The sequence below is a fragment of the Ranitomeya variabilis genome, chromosome 4, assembly GCF_051348905.1.
Source record: "Ranitomeya variabilis isolate aRanVar5 chromosome 4, aRanVar5.hap1, whole genome shotgun sequence".
Lineage (NCBI taxonomy): Eukaryota > Metazoa > Chordata > Amphibia > Anura > Dendrobatidae > Ranitomeya > Ranitomeya variabilis.
Genome location: NC_135235.1, coordinates 633,650,369 through 633,676,254, shown reverse-complemented (window position 1 = coordinate 633,676,254; position 25,886 = coordinate 633,650,369). Strand labels below are relative to the sequence as shown.

Below are 25,886 nucleotides of genomic sequence, written 5' to 3'. Positions count from 1 at the left end.
TGCAGTGAATATTTATTAGCTGCTCCCCGCCCACCGATCAGCTGAGCGGTGAGCCGGGAGCAGCACATGAATACTGCACTTAAGCAGCGACACACAGTTTCCCCAGCACTGATTCTGGGGAAAATCTGTGTGTCCGGGGGAGGAGGAGGCAGCAGCTGGGGCCAGGAGATCGCTGCGTACCTGCCTGCCATGCTTGGACGCCGAGTCTTGTGCACAACTTTTTCTCCATTCATAGTTAGTAGATTGGGCGAAGTCATTTATTGTCATACTACTGAGTTTTCATTTTTTAAATCATAATGACAACCCAAAACATCCAAATGACCCTGATCCAAAGTTCACATACCCCATTTCTTAATATCGTGTATTACCCCTCTAACATTAATGACAGCTTGAAGTGGTAGCTGTGGATGATGTTCTTTATTTTCTTAGATGATAAAGATGCCCACTCTTCTTAGCAAAAACCCTTCAGTTCCTGTAAATTCCTGAGCTGTCTAGCATGAAATGCGCACTTGAGATCTCCCCAGATTGGCTCAATGATATTGAGGTCAGGAGACTGAGATGGCCACTCCAAAACCTTCACTTTGTTCTTTTGTAGCCAATTACAGGTTGACTTGGCCTTGTGTTTTGGTTCATTGTCTTGTTAGAATGTCCAAGTACATCCCATGCGCAGCTTGCGGGCTGATGAGTGCAAATATGCCTCCAGTATTTGCCGATAAAGTGCTGCATTCATCTTTCTTTCAACTTTGACCAAGTTCCTTGTGCCTTTGTAGCTCACACATCCCCAAAACATCTGCGATCCACCTCCATGCTTTACAATAGGAATGGTGTTCTTTTCATCATAGGCCTTGTTGACCTATCTCCAAATATAACGTTTATGGTTGTGACAAAAAAGTTAAATTTTAGTCTCACCACTCCAATTTACCTCGTTCCTGAAGTTTTGAGGCTTGTCTCTGTGCTGTTTTGTGTATTGTAGGCAAGATACTTTGTGGAATTTGACAGTAATGGCTTGCTTCTGGCGACTCGACCATGCAGCCCATTTTTCTTCAAGTGCCTGATTATTGTGCATCTTGAAACAGCCGCACCGCTGGCAGTTGTGGAGGAAATTTTTGTTGGTCTACCTGACCATGGTTTTTGTTTTTACAGAGCCCCTGATTTTCCATTTGTTGATCATAGTTTGAACGCTGCTGACTGGCATTATCCATTCCTTGGATAATCTTTCCTTGGATATCCCTTTCCTGTTGTATACAGTTCAACTAGCTTTTCCTGTAGAACTGTTGATAATTCTTTTACTTTCCCCATGACTCAGAATCCAGAAATGTCAGTGGCTGGATGAAAGATGCAAGAGTCTGTCTGGATCGCATAAACTCACTCAGCTTTTATGCACACACACTGATTACAAGCAAACAGGTCACAGGTGAGGATGTTACCTTAAGTAGCCATTCAAACCCATTTGTGTCAACTTCTATGCATGTTATCAGTACAAAATCGATCAGGTTCGTTTGGATGTTTCAGGTTGCCATTATGATTTAAAAAGAGAAAACAGTAGTTTGACCTTTAATGGCTTCACCCAACCACTAACTATGAGTGGAGAAAAAGTTTTGGTGCTATCATTTCTTTTTTTTTTTGCCGTCATGACCCGGATGTCATCATAATGATCTCATGTCATGGCGGCAACTATCAGGACCTCACAATGACATTGCGGAGTGCCGATTGGAGGGGAGAAGGAGCTTAATCCCTCTCCCTGCTTTTTAAATGCTGCAATTGGTATTTAGGGGGCTTAACTACTGTAAGTGGTGCAGGCATCATTCCTGGCAATGAAAGGCGGGTGTCAGCTATGATGTTAATTGAACACGCAGTTCCTGTACATACCTAATACGCCATAGGTTGGGAAGGGGTTAAGATATTATTAGTAGTAGTGTAAGGTAAAACAGACTTGTATAAATAGATTTATCGAAGGGTAACGTTAAAAGGCTAACGAAAAAAAAGATTTTAAGTTTAATTTAAAAGATAAACTAAGAAACTTACAAAAAATGTGAAAGTGCAATGTGCAAAACTATATACAGATAATTATCTAGGGCTCGAACCAGAAGGTGGCTTAGTATATTATATAATACTTAGCCCTATATCCTTCTGTCGCTTACAGTAGTATGGTTAATTATACCTACTATGTGTATTGAATGCCACCATAGTCTGACCACAAGAATCTATGTCAGACAAAGAGTGGGAGACAATTATTAGTCCTACAATACAACGCCTCATCAATTAAAAAGTGGTATAACTAATTAATTAGGGTACCCAAACAATTGCTATAAATATTACCTAAAAATTTGTCCTAGCGTACCGGCGTCTACAGTAACTGTGTTTGAACAAGTAATCAATCATAATCAGCCGATGTGAAGGAAGGGGTGCACTGGGTCTAGAGGAGGACTGACCTCCATAATGTTACGTAACTGACCTGCTAGATAGTACAAATCGACATCTCTTTATCTACTTTTAGTGGGAAAATCAGATGTAATTTTAAGTCAATTTTATGTAGAAATATGAAAAAATTTCAAAACTTTCAAGCACCAGTGTAGGTCTAAGTGATTTACACAAGAACGAGGGATTGACAACTACTATATTTGCAGAGGACACTGCTGGAAATAGGAAATTTTCAGATCCCCCAGTGCTCCTAAATTCAGCCAATGTTTGTTGGCCTACATGACATATATACCAAATGAAGGTAAGGCGCCCACATCTGATGGATCCATCCAATATTCAAAGCCCCACTTGATGATAGCCTTAGCAGCCCATACCATATACAAAGGAGATAAACACTATGGGCATATTGACTGCGGGTTGCACCTATCAATCAGGTGCAACCCCTAGGACCAAGGGACACCGATACCAATCCAGCATGGTGACCCTAGATAAACCATTGTTCAGATGTATCTGGTAGTTGGCCAAAAAACGCGAGGTTAGACGGTAAGTATTTAGGCAGGTATGCATGAAGATATAAAGGACGATATTCCTATCAATATGTCATGGAGATCCATGTGATTCCCCAAAATATGGGGAATCCATCAAAACATCTAGTATGGCTCATTGTCTTAGTAAGGACATGGGGTCAGAATTAATTTGCATTCAGATACCACATTTACAAAAAGCACATATAAGATATCTGCTCATTGAGACCCTTTGGCTCAAGGGATTCCAACCTGAAGATCCACTCACACTCTCGCTGGAGGATCATCCTATCATGATTACCCCCCCTTGGGTTCACCTTCACCACCTCTATAATCATGAATCTCACATCCGTTGGGTTCCCACTATGATTGGTGTGCATATGCTTAGCCAGGGGGGTATCTCTTTTATTGCGGATATCATCCATATGCTCCCTCACTCTTCTCCTAAATTCCCTCTTGGTCTTTCCCACATAGTCTCTTGGGCAGGAGCAGGACGCCATATATACCACCCCTTCTGTTTTACAATGAGAAAACTCTCGCTGGTAAAACATTTTACCCGTAGCGGAACTCTGGAACCTTTTGCACGGTGAAGCCTTAAAGGGTGAAACGCGTTGAGGCGCGAATTAGGAATGGCGTTTGGGAAATTACCGCAAGTACATCTTGAGATGAGTACAACTGTATCCCAATTGTTTTGACCTGTGTGCAATGTGTCTGGCTTTGCAGCGCCAGATTAATGTGCAGGAAATTAAACTAATGAAATATCCATATAACCATTTATAGTAGTCTCCTGCACTACATTTATCTAAATGCAGCATACAGCATCTTTGTGATGTCTATGAGAGTGATATGATAATCACTCAGACTTGAATAATAGCTCTCTCTGAGCGGTTTCATCTGTTACCCAATGTTTATGCGCTAAGTGTTCATACAGTGTTTTTATACTTCACATGTTTGGGGACCTAGCTTCTCCCTAGCATAGGCAGCTCTCTGTCTAGTGTGAGAGGACCCTATAGCCTGAGGGTAGAGGCTTTTCACTAGCGGTGGTAGGGTGCATCAGGACCTTTAGGGTCAGCCATCGAGGAGCGGGGGCGCCACAACGTTCCCCCTAGGGTGTCAACCTCCGCAGACAGGTAGGGGTCATTATAGATGCTGGAGCTAGGGGTATCTAGGTTTCTTTCCCCTTAGTGTTTTTGATTTTTTTGGTTTGAGCACATTATTTTTGGGTTATGTGTTTTTTCTTTTGTGGTCAATTTTTTTTTCTTTTTTGTTTGCCTTGATTTTAATAATAAAAGTATTTTTTAAGCAAGGGTATTTCATATATGATTTTTAGTTTCAATAATTTTTATTTTCAATAACATAGCAATTGAACAACAGATTCCCTTGCAAGGGAGTTCAGTAAGCTTTTAACTAAACAAAGAGGTAAAACCGTACATACATTAACTCAGTTTCAAAGATACAAATAAAACAAGACAAAGACATGGGGGGACAAAATGGAGGGAAGATGGGGAGGGAAATGAGATTCTGCTTTTTACTTCGCGGTAAGCTGCAGTATAGTTACAAGACAAGATTATACTTTATTCCGTTTTATGAGTTCCGCCCCTCACCTCCCCGCACCCCACCCAACACAGGTTCAACCCCAATGACATCAGAATCTCCCACAGGGCAGCGGAGACTCAAATAGATATAGTCAAGGTTTGTTCAATATTCAAGTTCGTGTTAAGATCCATCCACGGTTTCCAAATTTGGCAGAAGGCCTCCCACCCATCTTCCCTAGTCGCATGTATACGTTCATATAAGAGGATTGAATTCATTTTATCCCTAACTGTTTGGATCGAGAGAAATGGCGTTCTCCAGTTGGTAGCTATATGCAGCTTAGCGGCCATAAGCAACTGGTTTATCAGCCTGTGAAATTTGTTAGAAAATCCTGGATATTTGGCTCCCAAGAGGAATGTGGTCGGGTCAGGTTGTATTGTCCCGCCATACATTTTTTCAATTATTGATCCCACTTCCCGCCACATAGTTGAGGCTATCGGACACTCCCACCAAATATGTTTCATATCTCCCACAGCGCCACAACCTCTAAAGCATTGATCTGAAATGTTGGGGTATATAGTGTGGAGTTTACTTGGGACTTGGTATGTTCTGTGCAGAACTTTAATGGATGTCTCTGCTAGGGAGGCTTGATGACTACCTCTAGAAACTGTGTCACTGCATCGCCTCCAATCCTCCAAAGTTAATTGGATACCCAGGTCTTCCTCCCACTGTTTCATGTAATGCAATTTGTCAACTTCGTGCGTCGTGTTGAGAGAATTGTATAGCAGAGAAATAGTTCCTCTTCCCAGTGGGTCAGCCATACACCTTTGTTCAAAGCTAGTCGCGCGAAAAGGGGTTTTATGTTGTAGAAATTGTTCCGCAAAATGGAAAACCTGATAGATACGAAAGGTTTCATTAGTGGGTGGATTATGTTTATGTAGGAATTCTTGTCTGGTTAAAATGATATTAAAGGGTGAGCAGAGATGTTTTAGAGTGGTGATTCCATTAAGCTTCCACCAAGTAAAAGAACGCGGGTCGAGTCCCGGTGGGAACATGGGGTTGCAGAAGAGGGGGGTCAGCGGGGCGAACCTAGATTGGAGTTCAAATTTAAACCTTTCCTTCCTCCAAAGGATCAGGGAATGAGCTGTGAAAGGTGCCGTAATGTGTAGGCCTTTTGGCAGTTTTTGTGTGGACCACATAAGGCCAGGCAAGGAGAATGGTTGCAAGAGGGACGATTCTAGACCAACCCATCTTGGAGCATGGGTGGCCGCACATGCGTTAGTCAATTGGGCCAACTGAGCCGACTTGTAATACAGAGTAAAATTAGGCATGGAAAGCCCCCCCAGCTTTCTGTGTATGAACATAGTTTTTTGACGGATTCTGGGTTTTTTTCCCTGCCAAATAAATTTTGAAATCATAGAGTGGACCTCGCGCAAGGTCTCACGAGGCAACGGAATGGGGAGAGCGCGGAATAAGTACAGAAATCTAGGCAGAGAGACCATTTTGATTGCATGCAATCTGCCCAACCAGGTCAGCTTCATGGCAGACCATCTGGTTAAGTCAGCCCGGAGGTTTTTTATTAATGGGAGATAGTTCCACTTGAATAAGGTCGACCTATGAGAGGTAAGATTGACTCCAAGATAAGTTATATAATGTTCATTTCTTGTAAATTTGAATTGCGAAATAATATTTGTTTGCATATCCTTAGTGGTGTTAAGAAATAGAGCTTCGGATTTGTCAACATTAATTTTGAGTCCTGAGATCGACTCAAATCTACGTAGGACTGAAAATAAATTTGGGAGAGTGGTAAATGGGCTGGACAAAGTCAGCAATAAATCGTCCGCAAATAAACTCGCCTTATATTGTGCGTCAAAACCTGCAGGCCCTAGTATGTTCGGGTTAAGCCTTATTGCCTCAGCCAGTGGTTCCATGGCCATGGCGAACAGGGCTGGGGAAAGTGGGCAGCCCTGTCTCGTCCCCCTTTGTATGGTGATAGGAGTAGGTCTAGTTGACGGGAGTTTCAGGTAAGCTGTAGGGCTGTCATACAGCAGTTGGAGACACGAAATAAGGGTACTGGGGATGCCGAATCTGGCTAGGACTTCGAATAGATAGGGCCATGAGACTGAGTCGAAAGCTTTCTCTATATCTAAAGCTAATAATAGCAGGGGTTGTTTGTGGAAGTTTGCTGAATGTACAATATTTAAATTTCTCCTAATGTTATCGGGGCCCTGTCTATTAGGTATGAACCCCACTTGGTCACGATGAATAAGGGTAGGTAAAAATTTGTTGAGTCTAGTGGTAATGATGGATGTAAAGAGTTTGAGGTCAACATTTAATAACGATATGGGTCTATAATTCTTGGGAAGGAGATGGTCTTTCTTTGGTTTTGGGATTACCGTCACATGAGCAATATAGAATTCAGGAGGCATTTGGGTGCCATTTAGTAGAGCATTACAGTAATTTTTAATGTGTGGTGTGAGGATGTTTATAAATTTTTTGTAATATAGTGCCGTGAGGCCGTCAGGCCCGGGGGCTTTGTTTTTCTTTAGGTTTTTAATTACTGCAGAAATTTCGTCCTCTGATATTGGTGTATGGAGTTGATCTACAGCAGAGTTGGGGATTTTAGGAATTTTCAATTCATCAAGAAAGGAGGATAAGGACTGTGGTGAGTTTATCTGTGGGGAGGAATATAGTTTCTGATAATAGTCTCGGAATGTCTCGTATACTATATCCGGGTGTGCGGAAATTCTGCCCTTGGAATCTTTGATGGAGGTGACATTATTTAAAAATTCTTTGCATCTGAGTCTACGTGCCAACATGCTAGAAGGTTTATTTGCATATTTATAAAAAGTCGACTTAGTCCATGTTAACGCCCTCTCTGTTTTGTTTGTAAGAATAGCATCTAATTGTAGCTTAGTGTCTCTAATTTGTTTAATCAGGAAGAGGGTAGTAGTGGTTTGATTAGCAAGTTCAAGTTTCATAAGTTTAGTCTCTAGGCGTGTTTGTAATTCAGACCTTTGTTTCTTTTTATTGGATGCAATTTTGATTAGTGAGCCGGTAATAAATTTTTTATGTGCCATCCACACTAGTCCAGGGGAAGTGTCATCAATGGAATTGGTCTGGAAGTACAGATCCAACTCCTCTTTAATTTTAGAGAGAGTAGCAGGGTCAGTTAGTAAGGATTCGTTCAGTCTCCATTTGAATAATTTGGAGGTGGTGACATTGAATTTAAATGTCGATAGGACAACATCGTGATCAGACCATGATGATGGAATATGACGCGAGAATAAGACCGATGGAATCGTTCTTGCTGTAGTTAGGTGTAGGTCTATTCTCGAGTAGGACCGATGTGCAGGTGAGAAATATGTGTAACCCTTTACAGGACCATTTAATTCCCTCCATACATCGACCAGGTAGTTTTCTTTCATTAGGTGTTGGATTTTCTTTTTGTCAGCCTTAGATATGTCTGATCGCTTCTGAGCGCTGCTATCTAAGTTAGGATTAATGATAAAGTTGAAGTCACCACACCAGATAAGGTGGTCATACGTAAGAGTGGCTAGTTTTGATGTAATTAGTTGAAAGACCGACCTCTGGGAGGTTGCGGGCAGATAACTATTAACAATGCAAATTGTTTGGTTTCGCGATGTTCCAAGGATTATGAGGAATCTGCCCTCCGGGTCCGACTGTGCGCTGATGAGTGTAAATGGGAAGTTATTTCTAATGAAGGTAGCGACACCTCTCGTTTTTTTATCCCAGCTCGACATATAGTGTTGTGAGTAGCTGGCATCAAAGTATTTAGGATAGGAAGTGGTGGAAAAATGAGTCTCCTGGAGACAGATAATGTCTGGTGCATGCTTTGAGTAATCAAGGAAAGCTTTCTTGCGTTTAATGGGCGAGTTGAACCCTCGGACATTATGAGAAATAACATTACACATTCTTTAATAAATAGTTACCGCTAAAGTATGAGGAGGCTCGAGCAGGGTCCAGAACTGTGTTCCCGATTAGGATTTGTTGAGTTGATTGGTAAATGCGGTGATGATCTCTGTGGGAAAACAATAGGAAGGAAACAGACTGGGGGGAGACATGGACAAACATAACAATTAATATTAACAGACGGATGTCAAATCCGGAAAATATGGCGATCTGGTTTACCATATTAGGTGGAGCACCAGGTGTCGCCAGGTTTAGGCAGCATGTAATAGACCCGACATTTAGGCCCATGGTAAAATGCTAGGTGCGAAGGGGAGTAAAGCGGGTAAGGAAGAAGAGAAGAAGGAGAAGAAGAGGGGGAGGGAAAAAAAAAAAAAAAAAAAAGGGGGGAAGTGGAGGAAGGGGAAGGAAGGAAGGGAGGGGGGAGAGTGGGGGAAGGAAGGAGAGAGGTGGGAGGGGGAGGGAAGGGGGGGAGAGGTGGGGGAAGGGAGGAAGGGGAAGGAAGGGAGGGTGAAGGATGAAGGAAGAGGGGGAGGTGAAGGGGGGAGGGGGGAGCGGGGAAAGGTGGGGGGAAAAGAAGGGGGAAGGGGGGAAGAGGGGAAGGAGGGAAGGGAGGGGTGTAACTGCGAAATGGGAATTGTTGGGGGAAAAGGGGGAAGTAGGGAGGGATCGTAGAATGGTAAGGTAGGGATGTAATAAGGTCAGTTATAAATGCAAGAATTAGATGGACCTCCTGTGTTTAAAATCAGGTTAGAATATCCATATAAACAATCAGCAAACCATTACTAAAGTTGAGAGGTTGAAAGGAGAGATGTCAAGGAACTATCTTCTCCTTCCTCCCAACTCCAGGGACAATCAGGGTGAACATCATCAACCCACTCCGCCCCTCATGAAACAAGACTTAAATTTGCAAGTTAGACATATCAGATGATCCGTGCGTTTTGACTCCTCGTTCTAGGAGTGCTTTGCCATTCTCTTGACGGTCTAGGTTTTCTCTGTGGCATGGCAGAAGTTTCTATAGAGATCGGGATCCCAGCCTTAAGCATGGCTTGTTTCCCTTCTTCTAGTGTACGGCAGGTGTATAGTTGAGAGTTGTATGTAAAGATGAGGGCGAAGGGGAAGCTCCATCTGTATTTAATCTGTGCCGTCTGCAAGGCTGATGTTATTGGTTTGAGGGATCTCCTCCTGGCGAGGGTGGTTGACGCAATATCTGCGTAAATATGTACTGAAGATGGCAGACCTGGCAGGTCTGGTTTATCGCGTGTAGCATTCAGAATTAGATCTCGTGCCTCCTCATAATGTAGCTTTAGGATCACATCCCTGGGCATATCGTTGTTACGCGGCCTGCCCAGGGCTCTATGGATTCTGGTGATATGTAGCATAGATTGATCTGTGTCAGGGAGTAGCGCGGTGAAAAGAGCTGTAGCAGTGTCTTTGAGAGCTACAATGTTTTCGGGGAGTCCCCTAATCCTCAGATTACCCCGACGTGACCTGTTCTCATAGTCTTCACATCGGAATTCCAGCTCAGCAACACGCTCTGCATGAAGTTTGAGGGTTTCACGGTCTTCTTCTAAGGCATCTGCAGTGGCGTCCATCTTTTCCTCCAGGGCCACCGTACGTTGCATAATGTCCTGTATCTGGGAGGAGATCCTCTGCATAGCTGAGGCAAGCTCTGACCGGAAAGTCTCTTGTAAGGATTTGGTAAGAGCTGTTGTGGAGATCGTTGTCTCCATGTGGGGACCTGTCTCGTCCTGGTCCATGATATCTCTCGCGTTCCCTGCAGAAGCCGAGGGGAGAGAGGTCGTAGTGGTCACCCTAGAGGTGCCGCCACTCTGAAGAAGATCTACGATGTTACGGCTCGGTGGTTGTATTGCACCCCCTTTCTTAGGCATCGCCAGGAGGAGGGTCACTTAAGAGGACAGTGGGTCCAGTTGCGGTGCGTTTGGCGTAGGTCAGGTGCTGATTAGGGCCTAAATAAATAAGTCGGTTAGCGGAGGTCAGCAGGACATAATTGTCACCGCTGAAGCCCGCACATGCGCCTCTAAGAGGGGGGTTATTTTAAGTGGCCAGCATATTGTGCACAGGATTAGAGCTCAGCATGGACACTAGGTGTCGCTCTTATATCAGTAAAGACGGCTGTTGACCAGTAGATTCTTTTATGTGTGTTATAGAATGTGTTACCAGTTCTTGGGTTGAGCACTAGGTGTCACCAAACGTCTGTCTTCTAAGGCACCTTCTCTGTCCCAATATGTATGAATCTGTAGTAAAGAAATGCTCAAAAGACAGAGAAATAGACAGACTCTCCACACGGTGAAGGGGGCTATTATGTTGTTAACGTATAGGTCCCAGGGGTTTATTAGTGACGGAGGGGGGCTGTAGTCTGGATATCATATGGGTGTTTGCTGTTCATTAAGTTGTTAAGAATGTTGTTGATCTCCTGAAGGCTTGGATCAAAGGTTGTTGGAGGAAGGGCGGCAGTAAGCCAAGTGCAGCGCCGAGTTGTGGAGGAGAGGTGACTATAGATTAAAGTAAGGCGCTCACACACGACCTCTGCATTCCCTTGTAGGAGTGACAAGATGGCGCCAGGGATGGCGGGAATCCCCCAGGACTCACTTTGTATGTAGAGATCCACTGCCTCAGTCGCAAGGTCGCTGAATCAGGTAGGGGGACACAGCGTCGCCGCCGGCAGTATGATCGCCGGGTTCTTTTCCAGTAAATGCGGTTTCTCCACTGTCTGACCCCGTTCAAAGGGGACAGCAGGTGGGGCTTCGTGCCACACAGACCAGCACCGGGTTGGAGGCTGCAGTGTCCGCTGGTGCGCAGGGGGCCCCGATATCCGTGAGCTGTAGTTCTCTCAGGTGCGGGCGGAGGATCAGGGTGTCAGAGCAGCAGCTTAAGAGGGGGGTATTGCGTACCTTCTCGGCGTCACATCAGAACTCCGCTTCCACGGTCCACGGAGCCTTCAAGATGGCGGCGCCTGATTCACTTTCTCATTCCCACACAGGGCAGTAGTGCTAGTCCTACGCTGTGGAGACGAGCCCCTGTTATTTTCCAGGTGCCTGCAGAGCTTCAGCCAGGTAGTGGATGCTTTTAGGGGTCTTTGGGGCTAATTGGATTTCCTGGGAATCACTCACGGAGTCAGAGCTCTGGTGAGATGCGTCCGTTCTCCTTCACCATCAGGCCACGCCCCCCTTCATATATGATTTTTGACTGGTTCCCTGGTCCAAATATATTAATTGAAGAATTACGTATACATTCCAAAGTTTGGTATGGCGAGTTTCTTAGCTGGACCTGTAAATTCGGATTTGTGGTTAGAAGATGCTAATCAGGCATTCAGTGTAGGTGGCACACAGGAGGTCAGTACAGGCCCTCTTGCCTTAAAAAATCTATTTAATGAGGTATATGGTGGCTACAAAGAATATCTCAAATCCTGGTGGGAGATCAGGACATTGGAAAACTATTTGAAAAACAGAATTGTTCCAAGGGGACTGAGGATCAATATCTCCCCTTCCCAAAGGATTGCATCACCTGAGTTTTTGAATATCTGGTATAAGGAATCTATAGAGTCTTCTATCAGATTTATGCAAATCCTTTTGGTTGAAGAGAAAAAAGTTTTTGAAAAAGCCACTAGTCAGTTGAATCAACTTATTGAACGGGTTCTTAAGTGTAAACCAGACCCAGACTTCAATAGAAGGGAGGGGCTGTTACAGACCTCAGTTGAGAGATATCAAGCACTATTGAAGGAGAGGAAACATCTACAATTCCAAAGGGATCTAAAAGACTTTAATGAAAATCAGATCTTTACTCCCCAGGTAGAGAGACCGTCGGAAGCATCGTCCTCAGATGTAGATACATCGGATACAGAGAGATCTAACGTTACAGAGAGGAGGACACAGTTCTTTAGGGGTCACCAGACAAAACAGAGATGGCAGGGAGGAAGGGGAAAATCTGGAAAGAGGGGGAGAGGTGCACACAGAAGCGGTTTTGGTACAATGACTCCGTTTCTAGCAGTAAACCCAGCACAGGGTCAACTGTTATGATCCCAATGGCAGAGGATCTCAGAGATTACAGCAAAGTCTGCAAACATAAATACCAGCTCATAGGGAAGTGGTAACTAGGCTGACCATATACCTGATCCTAGCACAAACAACTAACAGTAGCCGGGGAACGTGCCTACGTTGATTCTAGACGTCTCGCGCCAGCCGGAGAGCTAACTAACCCTATCAGGGAAAATAAGACCTCTCTTGCCTCCAGAGAAAAGACCCCAAAGTTATAATACAAGCCCCCAACAAATAATAACGGTGAGGTAAGAAGAAAAGACAAACGTAAGAATGAACTAGATTTTAGCAAAGAGAGGCCCACTGACTAATAGCAGAAGATAGTAAGATGACTTATATGGTCAGCAAAAAACCCTGCAAAATATCCACGCTGAATATCCAAGAACCCCCGAACCGACTAATGGTGAGGGGGGAGAATATCAGCCCCCTAGAGCTTCCAGCGATATCAGGAATCACATTTTGTACAAGCTGGACAAAAATATGAACAATGCAAATAAACAAAAATAAGAAAGCAGGACTTAGCTTATCTTGCAAAGAACCAGGACCTGAAGACAGGAGCAAACAGAAATGAACTGATTACAACGATGCCAGGCACTGGACTCAGAATCCAGGAAGTTTAAATAGCAACACCCCAGGCCTAACGAACCAGGTGAGTACCAACCTGGGAAAAGACAATCCAAGTGCCAAACCACTAGTGACCACAAGAGGGAGCCAAGAAGTATAGTTCACAACAGTACCCCCCCCTTTAAGGAGGGGTCACCGAACCCTCACCAAGACCACCAGGGCGATCAGGATGAGCAGCGTGGAAGGCAACTTAGGCAAGGGCACCAAATGGACCATCTTGGAAAAACGATCACACACCACCCAGATGACAGACATTCCTTGAGACACCGGAAGATCAGAAATGAAATCCATGGAAATGTGTGTCCAAGGCCTCTTCGGGACGGGCAAGGGCAAAAGCACCCCGCTAGCACGAGAACAACAAGGCTTAGCCCGAGCACAAGTCCCACAGGACTGCACAAATGACCGCACATCCCGTGACAAGGAAGGCCACCAAAAGGACCTAGCCACCAAATCTCGGGTACCAAAAATTCCCGGATGCCCTGCCAACACCGAGGAATGAACCTCGGAAATAACTCTGCTGGTCCACTTATCAGGAACAAACAGTCTGTCGGGTGGACAAGAGTCAGGTCTACCAGCCTGAAATCTCTGCAACACACATCGCAAATCAGGAGATATGGCAGACACGATTACTCCCTCTTTAAGAATACCAGCTGGCTCCGAGACTCCAGGAGAGTCAGGCACAAAGCTCCTAGAAAGAGCATCAGCCTTAACATTCTTCGAACCAGGCAGGTACGAGACCATAAAGTCAAAACGAGAGAAAAACAATGACCAACGAGCCTGTCTAGGATTCAGGCGCTTAGCAGACTCGAGATACATCAGATTTTTGTGATCAGTCAAGACCACCACACGATGCTTAGCACCCTCGAGCCAATGACGCCACTCCTCAAATGCCCACTTCATGGCCAACAACTCCCGATTACCAACATCATAGTTCCGCTCAGCAGGCGAAAACTTCCTAGCGAAAAAAGCACATGGTCTCATCACAGAGCAACCAGAGCCTCTCTGCGACAAAACAGCCCCAGCACCGATCTCAGAAGCGTCCACTTCAACCTGAAAGGGAAGTGCGACATCAGGCTGGCACAAAACAGGCGCCGAAGTAAACCGGCGCTTCAGCTCCTGGAAGGCCTCCACAGCTGCAGGAGCCCAATTAGCCACATCAGAACCTTTCTTGGTCATATCCGTCAAAGGTTTAACAACGCTAGAAAAGTTAGCGATAAAACGACGGTAGAAATTAGCAAACCCCAAGAACTTCTGAAGACTCTTAACAGACGTAGGTTGAGTCCAATCATGAATAGCTCGGACCTTGACTGGGTCCATCTCCACAGCAGAAGGGGAGAAAATAAAACCCAAAAAGGAAACCTTCTGCACTCCAAAGACACACTTTGAGCCCTTCACAAACAAAGCATTATCACGCAAAACCTGAAACACCATCCTGACCTGCTTTACATGAGAATCCCAATCATCAGAAAAAAACAGAATATCATCCAGATAAACAATCATAAATTTATCTAGATACTTCCGGAAGATATCATGCATAAAGGACTGAAACACTGAAGGAGCATTAGAGAGCCCAAAGGGCATCACCAAGTACTCAAAATGACCTTCGGGCGTATTAAATGCAGTTTTCCATTCATCTCCCTGCCTAATGCGCACAAGGTTGTACGCACCACGAAGATCTATCTTGGTGAACCACTTGGCACCCTTAATCCGAGCAAACAAGTCTGACAATAGTGGCAAAGGATACTGAAACTTAACAGTGATTTTATTCAGAAGCCGATAGTCTATACAAGGTCTCAAAGACCCGTCTTTCTTGGCCACAAAAAAGAATCCCGCACCAAGAGGGGAAGAGGATGGACGAATATGCCCCTTCTCCAAAGACTCCTTGACATAAGAACGCATCGCGGCATGCTCGGGTACAGACAAATTAAATAATCGTCCCTTAGGAAATTTACTGCCAGGAATCAAATCTATAGCGCAGTCACAGTCCCTATGAGGAGGAAGAGCACTGGACCTGGACTCACTGAATACATCCTGATAGTCACACAAATACTCAGGAACTTCTGAAGGAGTAGAAGAAGCAATAGACACCGGCGGAGAATCGCAATGAATTCCCTGACAACCCCAACTCGACACAGACATAGCCTTCCAATCCAAAACTGGATTATGGGTCTGTAACCATGGCAGACCTAAAACGACCAAATCATTCATTTTATGCAGAACAAGAAAACGAATCACCTCCCGATGTTCAGGAGTCATGCACATGGTCACTTGTGTCCAATACTGCGGTTTATTTTCCGCCAGTGGCATAGCATCAATTCCTCTGAGAGGAATAGGAACTTTTAAAGGCTCCAGGACAAAACCACAGCGCTTGGCAAACGACAAGTCCATAAGACTCAGGGCAGCACCTGAATCCACAAACGCCATAACAGGGTAGGAAGACAATGAGCAAATTAAAGTCACATACAAAATAAATTTAGGCTGCAAATTACCAATGGTGACAGGACTGACAACCTTGGTTAGGCGTTTAGAGCATGCTGATATAACGTGTAGAATCACCACAGTAAAAACATAGCCCATTCTGACGTCTATGATTTTGTCGTTCGGTTCTAGTCAGGATTCTATCACATTGCATTGAGACAGGTGTCCGTTCAGACAACACCGCCAGAGGATTAGCGGATTTGCGCTCCCGCAACCGCCGATCAATCTGAATAGCCAGCGCCATAGAATCATTCAGACTTGTAGGAATTGTGAAACCCACCATCACATTCTTAATGGCTTCAGAAAGGCCATTTCTGAAATTTGCGGCCAGAGCACATTCATTCCATTGAGTAAGCACGGACCATTTCCGAAATTTTTGGCAATACACTTCAGCTTCATCCTGGCCCTGAGAGATAGCCAGTAGGGCTTTTTCTGCCTGAATTTCAAGATTGGGCTCCTCATAAAGCAATCCGAGCGCCAGAAAAAACGCATCAACATCCGCCAATGCCGGATCTCCTGGCGCCAACGAGAAAGCCCAATCCTGAGGGTCGCCACGCAAGAAGGAGATAACAATTTTAACTTGCTGAGCTGAATCTCCAGACGAACGAGGTTTCAAAGATAGAAACAATTTACAATTATTCCTAAAATTCCTAAATTTAAATCGATCTCCAGAGAACAGCTCAGGAATAGGTATCTTAGGCTCTGACATAGGACTGCTAACAACAAAATCCTGAACGCCCTGCACTCGTGCAGCAAGCTGATCCACACTAGTAATCAAGGTCTGAACATTCATGTCTGCAGCAAAGCTTCAAGCCACTCAGAGAAAAAAGGGGAAGGAAGAAAGAGAAGAAAAAAAACAAAAAAAAAACTCAGAACTTCTTTTCTTTTAATCCCGCTTCTGCAATGCATTAACTATTCACTTGGCCTGGCATACTGTTATGATCCCAATGGCAGAGGATCTCAGAGATTACAGCAAAGTCTGCAAACATAAATACCAGCTCATAGGGAAGTGGTAACTAGGCTGACCATATACCTGATCCTAGCACAAACAACTAACAGTAGCCGGGGAACGTGCCTACGTTGATTCTAGACGTCTCGCGCCAGCCGGAGAGCTAACTAACCCTATCAGGGAAAATAAGACCTCTCTTGCCTCCAGAGAAAAGACCCCAAAGTTATAATACAAGCCCCCAACAAATAATAACGGTGAGGTAAGAAGAAAAGACAAACGTAAGAATGAACTAGATTTTAGCAAAGAGAGGCCCACTGACTAATAGCAGAAGATAGTAAGATGACTTATATGGTCAGCAAAAAACCCTGCAAAATATCCACGCTGAATATCCAAGAACCCCCGAACTGACTAACGGTGAGGGGGGAGAATATCAGCCCCCTAGAGCTTCCAGCGATATCAGGAATCACATTTTGTACAAGCTGGACAAAAATATGAACAATGCAAATAAACAAAAATAAGAAAGCAGGACTTAGCTTATCTTGCAAAGAACCAGGACCTGAAGACAGGAGCAAACAGAAATGAACTGATTACAACGATGCCAGGCACTGGACTCAGAATCCAGGAAGTTTAAATAGCAACACCCCAGGCCTAACGAACCAGGTGAGTACCAACCTGGGAAAAGACAATCCAAGTGCCAAACCACTAGTGACCACAAGAGGGAGCCAAGAAGTATAGTTCACAACAGTCAACCACCAATGGCCTCCTCATCATCCTCTGCCTCTTTTTTTGGAGCGGGGTGCGGGAACGGGTTACCAACTCAGAACCCTGTTCAGCTAAATAGGGGTCAAATTATAAACCTGTCCTCGCACACACTCTCAAGGGATGAATTTGGTGTACTTCAGCGGGGCCTCAACTTCGTACCAACGAACTATTTTAATTGCTTTGAGTGGGTGCAGGACCTTAACCTGTTCTGTAGGAAATTGAAATGGCGAAAATTCTTTAAGCATAAGACCCGTGAGAAATGCCATGAATTAGGACTGAATGAAGAAGATCTAGAAGGATATGAAGCCCTATGTGGCTTACTACAGGAGAATAATAGGACTTTGGAGGAGGGTAAAGGTCCGTTCACCACGTTGAGAAATAAAAGTGTGAGAATGCCGCCACAGGGGGATACGGGAAATATTGATCTATTCTCGCTACTAGTGGAAAGGGACCTCAAGAGACTTGGAAAGAAGGATTGGTACACTGAGGATAACCTTACTGAGAGTGAACGGGGGGCACTACTGACCCTGAGAAAAAATGACCAACTTATTATAAAGTCCTCAGATAAAGGGGGAAATTTAGTCCTTATGGATCATCTGGAATATCGCACTATGTGCACTACAATCTTGCAGGATAGGACAACATATGAGGTACTTAGCAGTAACCCACTCGAGACATTTAAGGGTGAGTTGAGGCTCATCTTGGAGGAAGCTATGCTCCAAAAACTGATTTCACCAAGTGAATTTGATTTTATGTTGCCAAAGTGTCCCCTGGTGGCGACATTCTATACACTCCCCAAGGTACATAAGGGGTACCACCCCCTCAAGGGACGTCCCATCGTCTCGGGGGTGGATTCCCTAACACAGAACTGTGGAATTTATGTGGATCAGGTTCTTCGTCCCTTTGTCACCTCCATCCCGTCTTATTTGAGGGACACATCTGATCTGTTACTCAAATTAGAAGGAATGCATTTGGGGCAAGATGCGTGGTTGGCTTCTATTGATATCGAAGCACTTTATAGCAGCATCCCGCATGAAGCAGGGCTGGAAGGAGTAAGACATTTTTTGCAACAAAGATCGATAAGGTGTCAGGCACACAATGAGTTTGTGCTTAATATACTTAAATTTATCCTTACCCATAATGCATTTAGTTTTGATGGGAAACACTTCCACCAGCTCAGGGGCACTGCGATGGGGTGTCCCTGTGCCCCATCGTACGCAAACATGTTCCTGGGCTGGTGGGAGGAGACTATTGTTTTTGGGGGTGATGGAAGATGGTGGGACGAATATATATCTATTTGGTATAGATATATCGATGACGTGTTTCTAGTGTGGACCGGCTCAAAAGAGGGATTTGAAGAGTTTATGAAACATCTAAATGTGAATGATGTAGGCCTGAGATTCACCTCTGAGATTACGGATAAGGAATTAGCGTTTCTAGATGTAAAGGTTGAAAAAGAGGCAAATGGAGGGATTGCAACCAGCATATATAGGAAACCGACAAGCACAAACAGCCTGCTGCATTGGCAGAGTCATCACCCAGCCCCCCTGAGGAGAGGGATTCCTAAGGGTCAATTCCTTAGATTGAGGAGGAATTGCTCTAGATATAACATGTTTAAGAGTCAGGGAGGGGATATGTACAATAGATTCCACGAGAAGGGGTACCCAAGACATGTCCTTGATAAAGCCTTTAATGGTGCGAAAAGGGCAGACAGACAAGCCCTGCTGCAGAAACATACAAGGGAGGATCCAGGTGATGTTTTAAGGATTATTGGTACATTTGATACTCAACATCAGGATATTAGAAAGATCTTCTCTAGGCACTGGGATATACTTAGGTTTGATGAGGATCTTAGGGATTCAGTAGGGAAGTATCCCAACATAACATTCAGAAAGGGCAAATCCATCAGGGATATGCTGGTGCATAGTCAGTACCAGAGACCTAAGCCTGGGGATACGTGGCTGAATCGAAGACCATGTGGTTTCTTCAAGTGTGGGGAGTGCAGCCTATGCAAATGGATGAGACCGTGCAAAAGGTTCCAGAGTTCCGCTACGGGTAAAATGTTTTACCAGCGAGAGTTTTCTAATTGTAAAACAGAAGGGGTGGTATATATGGCGTCCTGCTCCTGCCCAAGAGACTATGTGGGAAAGACCAAGAGGGAATTTAGGAGAAGAGTGGGGGAGCATATGGATGATATCCGCAATAAAAGAGATACCCCCCTGGCTAAGCATATGCACACCAATCATAGTGGGAACCCAACGGATGTGAGATTCATGATTATAGAGGTGGTGAAGGTGAACCCAAGGGGGGGTAATCATGATAGGATGATCCTCCAGCGAGAGTGAGAGTGTGAGTGGATCTTCAGGTTGGAATCCCTTGAGCCAAAGGGTCTCAATGAGCAGATATCTTATATGTGCTTTTTGTAAATGTGGTATCTGAATGCAAATTAATTCTGACCCCATGTCCTTACTAAGACAATGAGCCATACTAGATGTTTTGATGGATTCCCCATATTTTGGGGAATCACATGGATCTCCATGTCATATTGATAGGAATATCGTCCTTTATATCTTCATGCATACCTGCCTAAATACTTACCGTCTAACCTCGCGTTTTTTGGCCAACTACCAGATACATCTGAACAATGGTTTATCTAGGGTCACCATGCTGGATTGGTATCGGTGTCCCTTGGTCCTATGGGTTGCACCTGATTGATAGGTGCAACCCGCAGTCAATATGCCCATAGTGTTTATCTCCTTTGTATATGGTATGGGCTGCTAAGGCTATCATCAAGTGGGGCTTTGAATATTGGATGGATCCATCAGATGTGGGCGCCTTACCTTCATTTGGTACTATGAAGGAGTATAGGCGCGATAAAATATATTTTTAGGCGTCTTAATCAACCCGCAATGGGCCTAAATGATATAGTTGATATAATTTTTTGTCTATAGTCACATTAAATATAGTGTGATTAGACAGTGGGTTAATCTACCCAGGAACATCGAGGGATGCTTTGATATGATGCATGGGTAGCGCTTAGGCGCCCATATTTGTGGTATTTATCTTTGCAGCATTTCCGTGCCTCATGAGCTACCTGGGCGGTGTCTCAAGCTGCCTAGGAATATAGAGGGATGCATTAATATTAAGTTTAGCGCCTAAGCATTTATATCTGCGGCGCTTATATGTGCAGCGTCCCTGATTCCCAAGAGCTGCCCTGGTCACGAACGACGGGGGCGTATTATGTGCTCTCCGATTTGATGTGGTTACCAGGGTAACGTTTGTAGCGGGTGGCATGCGCAGGAGGATCATCTCGATGCACTCTGTTCCTACGGAAGATTGTAATCCGGAAGTGGATATTGATTAGGAGCACTGGAGGGTGACCCTGCTTTCCTGTTGGTGTGCGGTCCAAAGGGAGCATGCGCAGTGATGCGCCAAGGCGCTGCTATGATTATGTTAAGGTACCTGTGTTTTTTGCACACTTCTGGAACTGACATGCGCAGCTGAGGGCCGTGAACGCCACAGGAAGTAAAAGGGAGGAGTCCTATGCGCGGTGAAACTGGCGGTATTTATAAAGTAGGTACTTATTATTTGGCAGATTGTTACTGATCATCAGATATGACACATATTATCTTCGTATCGGCCTCCTGATGAGCCTTAAAGGGTGAAACGCATTGAGGCGCGAATTAGGAATGGCGTTTGGGAAATTACCGCAAGTACATCTTGAGATGAGTACAACTGTATCCCAATTGTTTTGACCTGTGTGCAATGTGTCTGGCTTTGCAGCGCCAGATTAATGTGCAGGAAATTAAACTAATGAAATATTATTATTATTATTATTATTGTTTATTTATATAGCACCATTAATTCCATGGTGCTGTACATGAGAAGGGGTTACATCAAAATACAAATATCACTTACAGTAAACAAAACTAACAATGACAGACTGGTACAGCGGGAAGAGGACCCTGCCCTTGCGGGCTTACAATCTACAGGATTGTGGGGAAGGAGACAGTAGGTCAAGGGTTGCAGTAGCTCCAGTGGTGTTGAGGTGGCCGTGTAGTCTTTACAGGCTGTAAGCTTCTTTGAAGAGATGGGTTTTCAGAAATATCCATATAACCATTTATAGTAGTCTCCTGCACTACATTTATCTAAATGCAGCATACAGCATCTTTGTGATGTCTATGAGAGTGATATGATAATCACTCAGACTTGAATAATAGCTCTCTCTGAGCGGTTTCATCTGTTACCCAATGTTTATGCGCCAAGTGTTCATACAGTGTTTTTATACTTCACATGTTTGGGGACCTAGCTTCTCCCTAGCATAGGCAGCTCTCTGTCTAGTGTGAGAGGACCCTATAGCCTGAGGGTAGAGGCTTTTCACTAGCGGTGGTAGGGTGCATCAGGACCTTTAGGGTCAGCCATCGAGGAGCGGGGGCGCCACAACGTTCCCCCTAGGGTGTCAACCTCCGCAGACAGGTAGGGGTCATTATAGATTCTGGAGCTAGGGGTATCTAGGTTTCTTTCCCCTTAGTGTTTTTGATTTTTTTGGTTTGAGCACATTATTTTTGGGTTATGTGTTTTTTCTTTTGTGGTCAATTTTTTTTTCTTTTTTGTTTGCCTTGATTTTAATAATAAAAGTATTTTTTAAGCAAGGGTATTTCATATATGATTTTTAAGTTGGAAACTTGGGCTGAAAGGTGGCAGATGAGGTTGAACAATGATAAATGTAAGGTTATACACATGGGAAGAAGGAATCAATATCACCATTACACACTGAACGGGAAACCACTGGGTAAATCTGACAGGGAGAAGGACTTGGGGATCCTAGTTAATGATAAACTTACCTGGAGCAGCCAGTGCCAGGCAACAGCTGCTAAGGCAAACAGGATCATGGGGTGCATTAAAAGAGGTCTGGATACACATGATGAGAGCATTATACTGCCTCTGTACAAATCCCTAGTTAGACCGCACATGGAGTACTGTGTCCAGTTTTGGGCACCGGTGCTCCGGAAGGATATAATGGAACTAGAGAGAGTACAATGGAGGGCAACAAAATTAATAAAGGGGATGGGAGAACTACAATACCCAGATAGATTAGCGAAATTAGGATTATTTAGTCTAGAAAAAAGACGACTGAGGGGCAATCTAATAACCATGTATAAGTATATAAGGGGACAATACAAATATTTCGCTGAGGATCTGTTTATACCAAGGAAGGTGACGGGCACAAGGGGGCATTCTTTGCGTCCGGAGGAGAGAAGGTTTTTCCACCAACATAGAAGAGGATTCTTTACTGCTAGGGCAGTGAGAATCTGGAATTGCTTGCCTGAGGAGGTGGTGATGGCGAACTCAGTCGAGGGGTTCAAGAGGGGCCTGGATGTCTTCCTGGAGCAGAACAATATTGTATCTTACAGTTCTGTAGAAGGACGTAGATCTGGGGATTTATTATGATGGAATATAGGCTGAACTGGATGGACAAATGTATTTTTTTGGCCTTACTAACTATGTTACTATGTTAACCTGGTGGCCTAACACTGTGCTCTCAGTCCCGCTTTGTGGTCTATTGTCCAGTTTGCACAGACATGTTATAAAGAATATAATAGTATAAATAGTATTATAATTCTGATGCCATGTTTCTAAAAAAAGCTTAAAATAATTTTTATTCTTGGCAGGTGACTTTACTAGGAGCACTGAAGGACGCCTGATATTCTCTGATTTGTCAGCAGATAATTTTCATATGACTCCTGATACTTATGAAGAACATGTCATTATACCAGATACACCTCAAGATGTTATCAGAAAAAATCTGTCACCTGATCCTTTTCAACAGGTCCTTGTTTCTGCTTCATCAAAGACAAATATGCAAAAGAAAAGTCATAGAAGGGCTCTTGATCATGAAACAGCTTACAAAGAGGAGAAACCATTTTCATGTTCAGAATGTGGGAAAGGTTTTACAAAGAAATCACATGTTAATAGACATCTGCTAATACACACAGGGGAGAAGCCATTTTCATGTTCAGAATGTGGAAAATGTTTTACACACAGATCATGTCTTGTAGAACATCAGATGGTACACACAGGGGAGAAACCATTTTCATGTTCAGAATGTGGGAAAGGTTTTACAAAGAAATCACATCTTGATAGACATCTGCTAATACACACAGGGGAGAAGCCATTTTCATGTTCAGAATGTGGAAAATGTTTTACAGTGAAATCAAGTCTTGTTAGACATCAGAGAATTCACACAGGGGAGAAGCCCTTTTCATGTTCAGAATGTGGGAAATGTTTTACAGATCAAACATGTTTTGTTATACATCAGAGAATTCACACAGGGGAGAAGCCATTTTCATGTTCAGAATGTGGGAAATGTTTTACAGATCAAACATGGTTTGTTAGACATCAGAGAATTCACACAGGGGAGAAGCCATTTTCGTGTTCAGAATGTGGCAAACAATATAGTGAAAAATCCACACTTACAAAACATCTGAGAATTCACACAGGGGAGAAGCCATTTTCTTGTTCAGAATGCGGGAAATGTTTTATACAAAAATCACATTTTATGATGCATCAGAGAAGTCACACAGGGGAGAAACCATTTGCTTGTTCAGAATGTGAGAAATGTTTTAATGAGAAATCAAGTCTGGTTGTACATCAGAGAATTCACACAGGGGAGAAACCATTTTCATGTTCAGAATGTGGGCAATATTTCAGTAGTAAATCAAAACTTGCTAAACATCATTTTATTCACACAGGGAAGAAACCATTTTCATGTCCAGAATGTGGGAAATATTTTACAGAGAAATCAAGTCTCGTTGTACATCAGAAAAATCACACAGGGCAGAAACCATTTTCATGTTCAGAATGTGGGAAATCTTTCAGTATTAAATCAAAACTCGCTAAACATCAGAGAACTCACACAGGGGAGAAGCCATTTTTATGTTCAGAATGTGGGAAATGTTTTACAAAAAAATCCGGTCTTGTTACACATCAGAAAAAACACACAGGGGAGAAGCCATTTTCATGTTCAGAATGTGGAAAATGTTTTACAGAGAAAGCATGTTTTGTTAGACATAGGAGAAGTCACACAGGGGAGAAGCCATTTTCATGTTCAGAATGTGGGAAATGTTTTACAACAAAATCCGGTCTTGTTAGACATCAGAAAGTACACACCGGGGAGAAACCATTTTCATGTTCAGAATGTGGAAAATGTTTTAATCAGAAAAGAAATCTTGTTACACATCTAAAAACTCACATAGGAAAGTAGCCATTTTATTTTTTTTAACTAAAAGTTTTTTTTATTTTGTAACAGCATAATATAACAATAAACAGAAAATCAAAGTCTGGAATAGGAAGAACAGGAAAAAGCGATATATGAACTTCATTACATAAAGGATAAAAGCATATGAATAAAGAGGGATAATCATGGTACAAATATCTTGAAATCAATGTAGTATCTGGATAAGCAAGACGCTTCAAAGATGAGAAAATAAAAGAAAAGTCAAGGGGATCCATGGGTATTTATCACTTAATAGAGTAGATTGGATTACAATCAGGGTGTAAGGACGTCGATTGGCTGAAAGGTGTTCGACAATTTGTTAGTCTATGGGAGTGCAAAGGAGAGACAAACTTTAAGTCACTTTAGCCTAGTTTGGTAGAGTGGAAAAATAGAATTAGACCTACCAGTAATTCGGTTTCTAGGAACCTTCCACAACAACTTAGGAGGTTGTCTCCACGCTCTATTGGGGGACAGGAAGCACAAGAGGTTAAAAGCCCCTCCCACCTCCCACTCGCCAATGACTTATAACTAACCATAGCACCGGTTACCTCTAAATTCTTAGAAATTGTCCAAGAAACACAGGGAGGGAATTAGTGCTGTCATGAAAGGTTCCTAGAAACTGAATTACCGGTAGGTCTAATTCTAAAAGGCTTCCCGCAGAGCTAATTGCTTCCTCCAATCTCCACCTCTGGGTGACTGACTAACTCTTTGAAGAGTTAGTCAGTCACCCAGAGGTGGAGACTCTTTGAAGAGTTAGTCAGTCACCCAGAGGTGGAGATTGGAGGAAGCAATTAGCTCTGCGGGAAGCCTTTTGGATTCTAACTTTAGACACCAAATATCCACATGGTATGAATTACAAAAATGATCTTTTTTATATATATTGAATCAACAAATGGATTTTGTGGCAATTTAGAACAGATATTTGTGTATTTCTAAGACATTTGAAAAATAAGGTAAAGTTTTTGTTATGTGAATTTAGCTGCAGCCTTTTCCAATGAAATTAATTGCTATGTTTGTGATTGGTTCCCTGTCATATATAAACCTGTGTATTCATGTCATATTAGTTCCTATGACTAAGGGCGCCGTGGTGCGCCAGAAACGCGTCAGGCAAAGAGAGTTCTTCTCTTTTTTTTTTAATATTGTTTTTTAAAATGTTCTAATAAATTTTGGTTATTTTACTTATACTGGATGGATGTGCTGGAAATCCCCATTTCTCCTCTCGTCTACATCAGCTGTTAATCACCAGCAGGTACGGCACCCACCAGTTATATTCATTTGCAACGGTTCTTAGATGTATGTCTCGGCGTGTCAAGCTTCAACCCTTCCTCTTC

General features: G+C 43.5%; 1 protein-coding gene across 4 annotated transcripts in view; it reads left to right on the top strand.

The window, feature by feature from the left end:
- LOC143767210 (uncharacterized) overlaps positions 1 to 25,886 on the top strand; it is a 249,585-nt gene that overhangs the window by 219,590 nt on the left and 4,109 nt on the right. For all 4 annotated transcript variants that reach the window (XM_077255355.1, XM_077255357.1, XM_077255354.1 and 1 more), the window contains one exon: positions 22,952 to 25,189. In XM_077255355.1, coding sequence (XP_077111470.1) covers positions 22,952 to 24,543 — 1,592 coding nt within the window. In that variant the 3' untranslated portion in view covers positions 24,544 to 25,189. The remainder of the gene's footprint in view (positions 1 to 22,951; positions 25,190 to 25,886) is intronic.